Below are 11,390 nucleotides of genomic sequence, written 5' to 3' on the forward strand. Positions count from 1 at the left end.
TGTCCAGGTCAGCCTGGATCACCCGCCTTTCATCTGGCGTGGATGCTTTGTCCCAAAGTTTGGTGTCATCGGCGAACTTGGCCAGTCCACTCCTGACTCCAATGTCCAGATCATTAATGAAGATGCTGAACAATACGGGTCCAAGGACAGAGCCTTGGGGGACCCCACTGGTCACAGGACACCATGATGAGTGACTGCCATCCATCACAACCCTCTGGGTCCGACCTCGGAGCCAATTTCCCAGCCAGCGGATCATGGTGGACCCAAGATCACAGTTGGCTAGTTTCGCCAAGAGGTGATCATGGGATACCAGATCAAAGGCTTTTTTGAAGTCAAGATAAATGACATCAGTCTCATCTCCCTTGTCCAGGTGACAGGTCACCTGGTTGTAGAAGGAAATGAGATTGGTCAAGCAAGACCTACCCACAACAAACCTGTGCTGGCTATCCCTTAGGATGTTGGCCTGAGCCAGTCTATTAAGGATGGCCTCTTTAATTAGCTTTTCTAAGATCTTCCCAAGAATAGAAGTCAGGCTAACGGGCCTATAGTTAGCCGGATCCACTTTCCTCCCTTTCTTGAAGATCGGCACCACATTGGCCTAGCTGGGTTCCTTGTACATTTTCACTCTCCAAGGCAGGGTCCAAAGAACCACCCTCAGTCTGCATTGGGCAAAGTCTGGCAAATGCACTGACAGCACTCCCAGGTGTCTCTCACAAAGCCTGTTTGGACCATAAGGAGCAAAAGACATGGGAGAAAGCATATCAACCTCAAGACCTGCACCTGAGACTAGATCAGGCTTGAGAACTTAGGACCCAATTTCTCAAGGGATCTAAATGACTGAGGCCAGTTTATATTCCACCTCTTAGGTACATAAGTGGATTTAGCCACACAAGTGGAATTCTGTTCCTCCCTGCTTGAGACCCTGAAACACAGTTCATGTAAGAGATGGGGGACCCTCCCACCCCCCACTTCTTTGTGACCCAATATTAAGGGTCAGGTGATGGTGTGTTACAAAAGTAAATTCATTAATGGAGTCTCAGGAACGTGAACAGAGCAGACTACAATCACACCTAGCTGTCGATTTAGATGCCCAATAAGTAGACAGAATCTAGCCCGTGTCCAGGGGAATTAGGCATCTAAATCCCTGTAAAAAAAAAATCCAGCCCTTGATATTATATATAGTTTCCAGTAACTACTTCATATAGGGATTGGTTCCTTCTCAAACAGGCACCTGTGTTTACAGCTTCTTTCAGGAGATCGTGGTCTTAGCCAGGCTTTTACACTGCTTCTGAACGAAAATGTTAATTTGCAAAAGTAACATATTTGGAAAACGGAGAGCAACGCATGCTGTAATTGTCTGTATATGGACATAAGGTGCTTAGCCACTCTTGCAAGAAGTCAGGCAGATGCCAAGGCAGACTGGCACCATACCAGCTGTGCCACCCTGCCCTAACTTTTGCCTAGCTGTATTTGTGAAACTTAAAAAGAGGCAGATGAGCAGGAAGTTTGACTGCCCTGAGTTTACCTGGCACAGAAGGGCCCCAGAAAATGGAACCGGCTTGTGTTTCTTTAAAAATAACGAGCCAAATCCTCAGCTGGTGGAAGCAACCTGGCTCCACTAAAGTCAATAGAGATGTAGCTTCAGTTCACAATCCGTCTCAGTGCCTCGCTTCCCTTGTTCCTCCTGACAGTCTATGGACCACAGCGGGGATTCTGCAGTCAGACCATCTCAGGCACAAGGGAAAAGAATTGGCAAAGTTGTTCAGAATACAAAGAATGAGATCCTACGGTCCCTGGATCTCTGTTGTTGATCTCACTAAGGAAGGGCATGATCTTGCAACACACTCATTAAGTCAATGTCCCGCAGGGAGCAGGCTGTGCCTGAGCTCTGCTCTGCCTTCTCGTTAAGGCAGTGGTTCTCAACCTTGGCAGACTCATGGTCTCACTCAGAAAACAGCAGCTCTTCATTTTTGCTCTTTTTTTTTTTTTTGAGTAGAGAAATATAACAGAGCACTTTTTCTGTTGCAAAAAAAGCTCAGAGACCACTGCCATGGATTCCTATTTGAAATGTCTGGGTTTATCTGGGTGAATCACATTTGTAAACCTAGCAGTGTTAACACTGTATAGCACCCCACAGCACCCTTGAAAGGATCTCAAGGTATCCCAGGGTGCTGTGACATCCTGGTGGAACATCACTGTGTTAAGGCAACAGCCTACATTGGGGTACCATGGACCCTGGGAGGGAAAGAGCTATTAAATAAGAACAGGGAGCACCAGGTTTGGATGTTGCTTTGGGATGTCCACTCCTTAGACTAATGAGTGCTTGAAGTATTCAGACCATAAAGAGTTAACTGCTGTTGCTTTTCTAATCCAAACCCTGATACTATAGCATGGGAGAAGGCAGGCTGGTGGAGGCATCTTGGTAGCTAGCTGCGACCAGACTTTCAAGTGCTTCCCCATCTCTCTGCCCTCCACTTGCTATTACACAGAGGAGAGGAGGTGAAAGGGTGAGGACAATATTACTCAGAGATACGTGGAAACCTTTCCTCTTCCTATCTAATTGGAGCAGCTAACACCCGGTAACAAGGGAAGCTTGTCCCTGGATAGAACGTGGCCCACTTTTGCAGGGTGCTGCTGGGGAAAGCCAGAGCTAACAAGCCTCAGTGCTATGAGCTGATAAAGAGGTTAACCTCAAAAAACCAGGCTGACCAGGGGCGAACTGTCTGATAAGAACAAGGTCTCTGAAACAGCTTCCACCACCAGAACCCCTGACCACACAGTCCAGAAAACACCATGTTGCTCAGAAGCTGGGTGTCCCACAGAGCCATGTAACAAAGCCAAGAGACCCTCCGGCTTTCAGACTGGAGTCATTGTTAAAGAAGCTGTTTTAAATTACAAAACATGCTTCATGGGACCAAACACGCTTCACAAGCTGATAGGCACATGCAGTGATAAGATGGGACTGGAGTTGTTTAAAAGGAACATGCAGGAGCCCAAAATGAAGCGGGGGGGATAAAAGAACTAGTCATCCCTAGACAAATGGCCCTCAGTAAGAGACACAACAAAGTTGTCCATGTCCCACCTTTGGGGCAGGAATCCTGTAACTTTTAAATCCCAATATTTAGAGAGTATGGAAATAATCAGTTCAAGGATCCAGGATGCCTACATTGAATCCTCATACCCCTAATCATGCCTGCCTATATCAGAGCCCACACACTATCCCTATAAGCCTCACTCCTAACTTTCTCCCAAACCCTGAAGTTTCCTTTAAGCTACTTCTCAGTAAAAACACTCCCTCCCTACCCTACCGTACCCCACCCATCTTCTATTGTCAAATAAAAGGTCAGATTCACTTGGAGATAAGTGGGAGGAGGGAGATGGGATTGGATGTTGCAAAGCCAAGGATGGCAGAGAAAGGGAAAGCAGCTGAAGGAAGGGGTAAGGATGGGATTTAGGGAGTAGAAGATGAAGAGGGATAGATCCATAATAGACAAAAGGCAGGAGACATGAGACTGGTAGGAAAGAGAACAGCATGAGGATGGAAGTAGTATGTCCCTGCTAGATTATGTCTGTCCTTGTCATTAGAGTAAGTGGGAAGATCCTAAGGCAGCAAGGGAGAGGCAGAGGAAGGAGCAGAGATAAAAGGACAAAAAAGGTGCAGTTTGCTCTTGCAGGACTCAGCACAGTCAGAGCAAGAGCAGAGACAAAAATGGCAGAGAGTGAAAGGGCTTGGATTGGGTGAGACATCAAAGATGTAAGGAGAGAAGAGAGGCAGAGATCCAGAAGTCAGAAAAGCAGGAGTGTAGAAACAGCACAGGAGTCTTGGTGGCTCGTGGAACAGATGCCAGGGAAGACGCAAGGATGGCAAGATGAGGAGGAGATCAAAAGTGATGGACTCTGCAGGTGGACAACAGTTGCTGTTTAACCCAACCCCACCATCCCCAATGCTTTCACTCTCCTATAGCAGCATCTCTTTGAAGAAGAGGCTAGAATCCAAGAGTGAGAGGGGCTCTCAAATTGCTCAAGCTGATCTTTTAAGTATCATTGTATGGTGTAACTGAGGGCGGGCAAGTGAGGCAAAAGCCCTGAGCACTGCCTAAGGGGGATACTAGAATGTAGGCAGGGGCAGCACCCCCTCCATGATTTCTGCCCCTGCCCCTCCCTCCTGTCACTTTTTCCATGCAGTGGCCCTGGCAGCCAGGTGCAGCTCTGGGCACAAGACAGGTGAGGAGATGTGAACAACGGCCACAGCACTGGTGCTGACCAGATGTTCACTCCCGCAGAGGTAAGCGTTGGTTAACCTCTCTCCTTTTTTTTGCCACACGATTTTGGCTTTCGAATCACCACTAGACATGCCTTTTAGCAGCAGCTTCCACATTAACCCCCACAGCAGTGGCTCACCCTGCTACAGCTCTGTTGGCCACTGCCCCTGTTCTACAGGCAAGCACAGCCCAGGGCACAGAACTACCCAGTTATGCCTCTGGGATGAATTACTCATGTGATGCCAAGTCCAAAACAGGCCTTTTGACCATCCGCCTGATGGATATCAAATGCCCCTGGGATTTCCTTCCTCCCAGGAAAACTCTTTTATTCCCCAACCTCTTGGTTTTCCCAGCAGAGTCCTACCGCAGCTTCATAAGTGCACTCAGCTGATTGTCTCCAGTGTCCCTCAGAAAGGGAGACAAGATTTCCTGTTTCCCTTCACACCTGTAAAAGACATGCTTAGATTTCCCCAAGTCAAAAACACAACGTTAAGGAAAATCAACTATCATGGCCTGAAGTGTCACATCTAAGCAACTTGCTTGACAGCCTTTGAAAAGCGGGTACCTTCTGATTCCAGCTGGTCCAGTCCATAGGTTACAGCCGTGCTGATCCTCCTCACAGATGGAACAACAGTCCTCCTTACAGACGACACCACTGAAGCTGGAGTTGCCAGGACCGTGGTCCTACTGGTGGTCTCCTCCGTCGGCGTTCCCATTCCGGCATGAGTTGCGTCAGGTCCAGCAAGGGCAGGGACAGCCTTCTCGTTGGAGATGGTGACCAGTTCTGTTAAAGGAGAAGCAATGCCCACCAGGATGGTTGTCACAAAGTCAAAGTCATAACATGAAAAAAACTCAGTAATGATTAGGGAATTCATTCTTACAGGGAGGCTTCACTTTAAACAAAAAAAATTATTGAACGCCATCTCTTTTATGTAAAAGCTCCCACTATGAAACAGTACCAGCTCCGCCATAATGACAAACTGTTCCTCAGAGAGAAGTCTCACAGCACTGAGACCTCCCGTAACGAGACTTCTGTTATTTTTTTGTACTTTATGCCACTGCAAAGGGTGTCAGTCGCTAAACTGGGGCAAGTTCAGAGCCTTTCAAAGGCATAAATCAAGTTGTGAACCAAGAGACAGCTGGAATTGTTTATTGTAAAGAGAAAAGATTACAAATGATTAATTTATAATTAAACGTCAGAAGTGAATTAATTACAGTGACATTCTTAGAACAGAGTCCTTTTTTTTTTCCCTACAGAACATCCTCACTCAAAACGATCTAACTTGAATGGCAATTTGCACACTACAGAACACCAGTGTATCAAGGCTGCCCCCAGACTCTCTCGCCATCGGTGAAATGTCACTGTGTTCCTCTGCCTTAACCAATCTATTAGATGCATTGGTTTTCCTAGTCCTGCCGAGCTAGCCTGGTAGGAAAGAAAGCCTGTGCTGTAGTTGTAGTGACTGTGCCATCGTGTACAGCTCCCCAGGTGATGCCTGGAAAAATTCTGGTTGAGTGGGCAACAGTTTCTCCTGCTCTGCCAGAACTGAACCCCAAAGGACTTAGAAAGCCTATCAGGAAACAGAGAATATCTACAGTAATTACATCCCATCAAAAATCTGCCCATTGAATTCAAAATACTCAGTTCCACAACAAAAAGACCTGTAACGATCATCTCTCCCATTGGGCTAGAATCATTCTCTATGCTCAGCACCAGGGCAGGAGGCACATAGTTGCATGGCTCAAAGAGAAGCTCCTGTCTAGGCTCCAGCAGGAGTTGTGGGGGAACATCTGCTAACTCTTCATTCTTCCCTGTCTTTTTGTTTCCTGGGGGAGATTTCACCAAATCCTTACTTTTTCCTATACACCAGACCAACACGGGGGCAGCACTTACCTAGCAGGTATAGGCAATCCTTATACCTCTGTGCTCCCCACTAGGGTTGCATTAAAGATGACATGTTATCTCAAACTCTAACTTAGCTACCTTCACCTTGTACATAAAGCCCTGCAAGGAGTCCGTACCTGAAGAAGAATGGAAAAAAACTCACTTAGGGTTTTGTAGGCTGAAGCCAACACCATGGAACTACACTCTGAAATGAGCTACATACTGACGCAGATCTTGGAACATAGGGATTGTGCCCACCCTACAAGTTCCTCCAGCAATGAAAAATCAAACATTTTTGTCTCACGCTGGGACCCCCAACACTTCCAAAAAAAACAAATAAAACTGCCATGTATTAAGATGGTGGTGGCCAAAGCACATTATAACCTGGTTGACTCTTCTGAGATGAAAAAAGGAAAAAAAACCAATTATGATCATGTTAGAACAGGTCTTTAGCTTCAGTATCTACCAAGCTTCAAACCTGGTACTAATTTAGTTATAAACAGATTTTTCCATGTTCACAGAGGCAAGGAAAATGTCCTTGCACAGTGTGGCCATAATCAGGTCAACCAATCATATTTAAAAAACAGCAACTTTGATGGTGTAGATGGGTTCTCCAAACCAGCAGAAGCTGCAGAACCAGCCCCTGGAGGAGAATTGACAGCAACATCAATACTCTAGCAAAGCAAGGTCTTTTTTGCAATGAGACTGGCAAGCTGTTAAGAAGATGTAGGAGAACTCTGTGTTAAATTCATTGTCACATCCTAAACAAAACTCCTAATACTTTCTTTCTCTTATGGAAAAAATAAATTTTGCATAAAAGTGGAGGCATCAAAGCCTACCTTCAACTTCTGGAGTTTTTTCAGGAGACAAATGGGAGGCAGTGGAGGAGACGAGAGTTGCTGGATAGTCTGCACTCAACAGCTGGGTGACACCAGAGACATCCGGTAGCTGGGTTGCCAGCTTACTTTCCTCCTCTGTTGTGCTCATGGCCCCATGCGTAGCAAGGTCTGCTGGTGTCAAGACAGGCAAAGCAGCATCGGTTTCTTGACTGACTGTCGTTTCCTGAGTAACACCTACAGCGGTAACATTTGTCAGCAGTGACGCCTTGTACACGAACTGAGTAATTATTGTGATCAAAAGCATGCAGCAAATAGGAGCAGCTGTCTGAGGGAACGGAAAACCTCGGCACGTTAGCATCTTTGAAATCAAGTTGTAAACAATGGAAACAGCTACCCCCGAGATGCTGTGAGGAAGGTGCAGAGTAGGAAGAGGTGAAAAGGAAATACCAACTGGGAACAACTAGGGGGATTTTTATTCCACAAGGGTCTGCTTCTGCCACAGTTACCCCACAAGCCCCACTGGGATAATAAAGCCCTGAACAGGTACTGTGCTTTGCACAGGACTTCATGCTGCATCAGGACAGAACATACCACTCAGCATAAGCACGCTTAGTTGACCAGGCTTATGTGACTGCAAGCAGCCCAATGAGCAGCTCTGGGACATCAGGGGTTTTGCTGAAGTCTTCAGTGAAAGGCAGCAATAAAACCCCGCAGGTCCTATTTTATACCCATCACTAACTTTATCATTTGAGACAATCCCTTGATCAAGAGAACCAGCTTAGTTGTCCAAAGTGACTATAGGATTCAACTGATTACTTGACTCAACATTCACATAACAGCAGACCCAATACACAAGATTTTTGGGTTGCTTTTTCCTTTCCTAGAAGCATGCGTGGGGCTTGGGTGGGTTTCTTTTTTTTTTTTTCCTGTTACAGTAGTTTGTACAGCACCTAACACCATGGCATCCTAGCTTCCTAGGTGCTCTGGCAATACAAATAAATGACAGCAGTATCCACTGGTCACTGCATGAAAAAGTAATGCTGCACTGATCTGGGGAAGTAACCTGCTTTTCTTCACAGGGTAAAGGTATTACACTCCCAACCCACTGCATGGTCTCCCTGCTTTCTCTAGAATGCAAAAGCCATGGCAGTAGCCAGAGAGCTAGACAAGCCCTGTGCTATCCCTCCCTATGCAGTTTTGCCACAGTGAGCCTGTTTGAACCTATTACAAGGGCCCAGAGCTATCTGCAGAATCACAGAACCTGCCCAAGAATTGGAGCTGGGCCACAGAATTCCAGGCTGTCTGCAAAGCACTACAGCAGCAGCAGCTGCCGCTGCACTCACCCTGGGACAAAGGGGCTGAGAGCCAACAATTTTTCCATTCCCGCATCATCAGGGATAGCGTCAGTGGCTCCAGGCTGATTGTTATCTGCTCCCATTACTACGGCGAAACCAATGCATCGAGCCTTCGACTTTTTCATATCACAGGCTGCAGATGCTACGGAGACAGCTGTCCCCAGTTATCAGATGGTTCAGTGCGTTCTACAGCACCGAGTTTCAGTCTGCAGCTATCGCAATTTAAAAGCAGGTAAGGCCACAGAAGCCACCTGGTTATACTAGGGCGGGATCTGGCCTTTGCACTAACATACTGCTAGCAGAGAGGGCCTCCCTTTCCTAAATGAATCAGAAATCCCTACTGCATGAAGCAGGGAACACAGAAATACAATAAATCCACATGGAAAGAGTGACACTGCCAGACAGAATTTCTGACATGCCCCAGAAACCTGCAGCTTATTTTTTTTTAAGAAACCTTTAAGAAAAGAGGATTTGTTTTAAAAAAGGTTGCTAATGTCTGCTCCCCTGAGGGTATTTATGAGGATCCCACAGAGGCACAGCCTTCACCCCCAGATGTCTTGTCTGCTATGCCTCTACTCTCCTGCCCTTGTTGGATGCACACTCTGCCCAGGTGTGAGGAAGAGCACCTGGGTTGGCTCAGGGCAGGAGGGAGCTCTGGTACTAGGGCAGGAGGCGGCAGCTGATCCACAGCTGATCCACAGCCATAAGACTGGAGCGTGCAGGAGTGTCATGGGGAAACTGCATTTGGGAACACCAATCGTTTCTAGCAATCTTCACTTTTACTACAGCAGACGCGAACATGTTGGCAGTGCCTCTTTAAACGTTTCTACTGCAGATGCACATTAGATCCTAGATATGGCTCACAGCCTTTTTTTGTTCCCATTTTTTCCCTGATTTCAAGGAGGCAGATCAATAACAAACAGCACTTCTCCCAGTATGTGCACTGGAGCGCAAGCACAGGTTATTTTGGCAGCTGTCGGCAAGTTACCTTTTAACGTGTTTGCTAGAGTCTGGAAGACGTCAGATTGCATATCAGCAATGGCCTCTGGCAATGGCAGAGAGACACGTTCCCTCTCCTCCACTGGTTCTGTATTTTCCACTGTGTTTGCGGCAGTCGCTTCATCTGCAGTCAGGGTGCTGAGGACAGAAACCACTGTTTGGTCAGCAGAAGCTGTTGAAATCTCTTTCCCCTGCACAGACATCGGGCTTGGCGCAGCAGGATCATTTTCATCTAGGTTCACAGTAGTTGCATATGCAGAAGCTGTGAATGGCATCAGTCCTTTCACATCCTTCTCCTCAAGGTCTCCTGCTGCTGTTTGAGGTGGCTGCGTTATCATGTGGTCCAACTTTATCTCCTCCTGTTTTGTGCCCCTCTCCTGGCTAATGTTCCCTACTTTTGTATCATCCCAGTCATCTGTCGGTGCAGGGACAGCCGGAGGGACTGTGACCATGCTAGCTGTAGCATGGAAGCCCCCGTGCCCATTGTCAGGTCCTGCTTCCAAATTCAGGGAGGCATCTGTGAATACAGAAGAGGGTTTTGCAGTGAAATCAGGGCCCTCTGCTGCTGTCCACTGCAAGGGGCTGGCTACATTTGGCACCAGCGTGCCAGGCTCAGATTCAGCAGTTTGATCAACAAGAGGTGCAGGGATTGCCAGGAAGTCATCCGCCACATCTAAGGTTCGGGAGCTGGGGAGCAAAGTGGGCATTTCATCACTGCTCAGCTGGGCTGTCACTGACTGCTCCATGTTCCCTTCAGCCTTCTTCTCTTCTGTAGCAGCCGTCATGAAAACTGGGTTATTTAGATAGGCAGAAAAGCCATCTCCTGCTTCACTGCTCTCCCCTACTGTTGTCTTGCTACCAGCACTGCTGATGTTGGGATTTAGGGTAGTCACAGCTGTTGTGAGCATGGCCTTCATAGGTCCATCTTCACTCAGCTCTCTGTCTGGACTAGTGGGGCTAAGTTCCTTTTTATCTGTAGCGACCACTGATACTGTAGGGGTGTAAACATCCAGGCTCTTACTGTCTGCGAAAACATTACCGCTAAGACTGGTATGCTGTGTCTCTCCTCTTGCAGTGAAGCCTTTGTTTAATGATGTCCCAGATGGCTTTGCTGACACTCCAGATGGCTCTTCTGAGATGGGATCACTGGTGGTTTGCTCAGAGAGGCCAAGGTTATTTTCCAAGCTTTGCGTGTTCAGCCTGTCTTTTAACTCGTTCCCTGCCAGGGCAGTTTGCTCTACCTGCACGGAGTCTCTCTTCTCCAGTCTCTGGAAGGCCAGGCATTGCCAGCTAGAGGATATGAGCAGGGTGATGCAGGTGACCAAGCAAACCTGAAATCTGATTGATCTGCTCATATCGGAACAAAGATGGGCACAGAGCCTTGCAGAGGTAACAATTCCAGGAAGCGAGTCCTAGGGAAAAAGAACCAGAGATACATATTTATGCCTTTTAGTCATTGTACAAGAATATGTTCAGTTAAGCTCAAATATGGACAAATGGTTGACGTGATTTCTTGAGCAGTTTTTCTAGCAGTTTGTGGTGAAGCTGCCTGTCAGGAATTTGCCTGAATTTTTTTCACCGATTTAAACACGACACAATTCACTTATCCCACTGCACCCAGGGGCTCATTTCACTGGTTTGTGTTCTAGTCCTCGGAGACAGCAGCTCGTGAGTTCTCGTCCTGATGCTGACATTGACCTATTCTCAGCTTCATGCCAGCCACTCTCTCAGGGGCATGGTGAGGAATAACCTGTCAGACCTTGATCCACAATAGCATGAAAACGTGTGCAATTTTGAGAAGTCGCTAACCCTGTTAAATTGAGTGAAACCGCCCATCCAGATCTCATTAGCTTCCTGGTTCCAATCTACTCCTATTTGTTGCTCCCAACTCTGTCTAGGTGTGGACCCTAACCCTAACCCTCATGCTAACCCAACCCTCCTTGGGTTGCCTGTGTGACAGCAGGGAGGTCAGAAGTCCTGATGCAGGCAGAGGCAGGGGCTGACAATCAGCTGATTGTTAGCCCCTGCAAGCACCCACTTTCAATTTATA

The 11,390-nt window shown here is 47.2% G+C and overlaps 1 protein-coding gene across 1 annotated transcript in view; it reads right to left on the minus strand.

Moving 5' to 3' along the window:
* Positions 1-10,749, minus strand: part of CUNH14orf37 (chromosome unknown C14orf37 homolog) — a 127,162-nt gene extending 116,413 nt beyond the window's left edge. The window contains exons 1-3 of the mRNA XM_019550885.1: positions 9,330-10,749; positions 6,987-7,220; positions 4,828-5,046 (exon numbers count right to left, since the gene is read on the minus strand). Coding sequence (XP_019406430.1) covers positions 4,828-5,046; positions 6,987-7,220; positions 9,330-10,695 — 1,819 coding nt within the window. The 5' untranslated portion in view covers positions 10,696-10,749. The remainder of the gene's footprint in view (positions 1-4,827; positions 5,047-6,986; positions 7,221-9,329) is intronic.
* Positions 10,750-11,390: the final 641 nt, after the last annotated feature.

The sequence above is a fragment of the Crocodylus porosus genome, unplaced genomic scaffold (genome assembly GCF_001723895.1).
Source record: "Crocodylus porosus isolate Cpor-Errol unplaced genomic scaffold, CroPor_comp1, whole genome shotgun sequence".
Taxonomy (NCBI): domain Eukaryota; kingdom Metazoa; phylum Chordata; order Crocodylia; family Crocodylidae; genus Crocodylus; species Crocodylus porosus.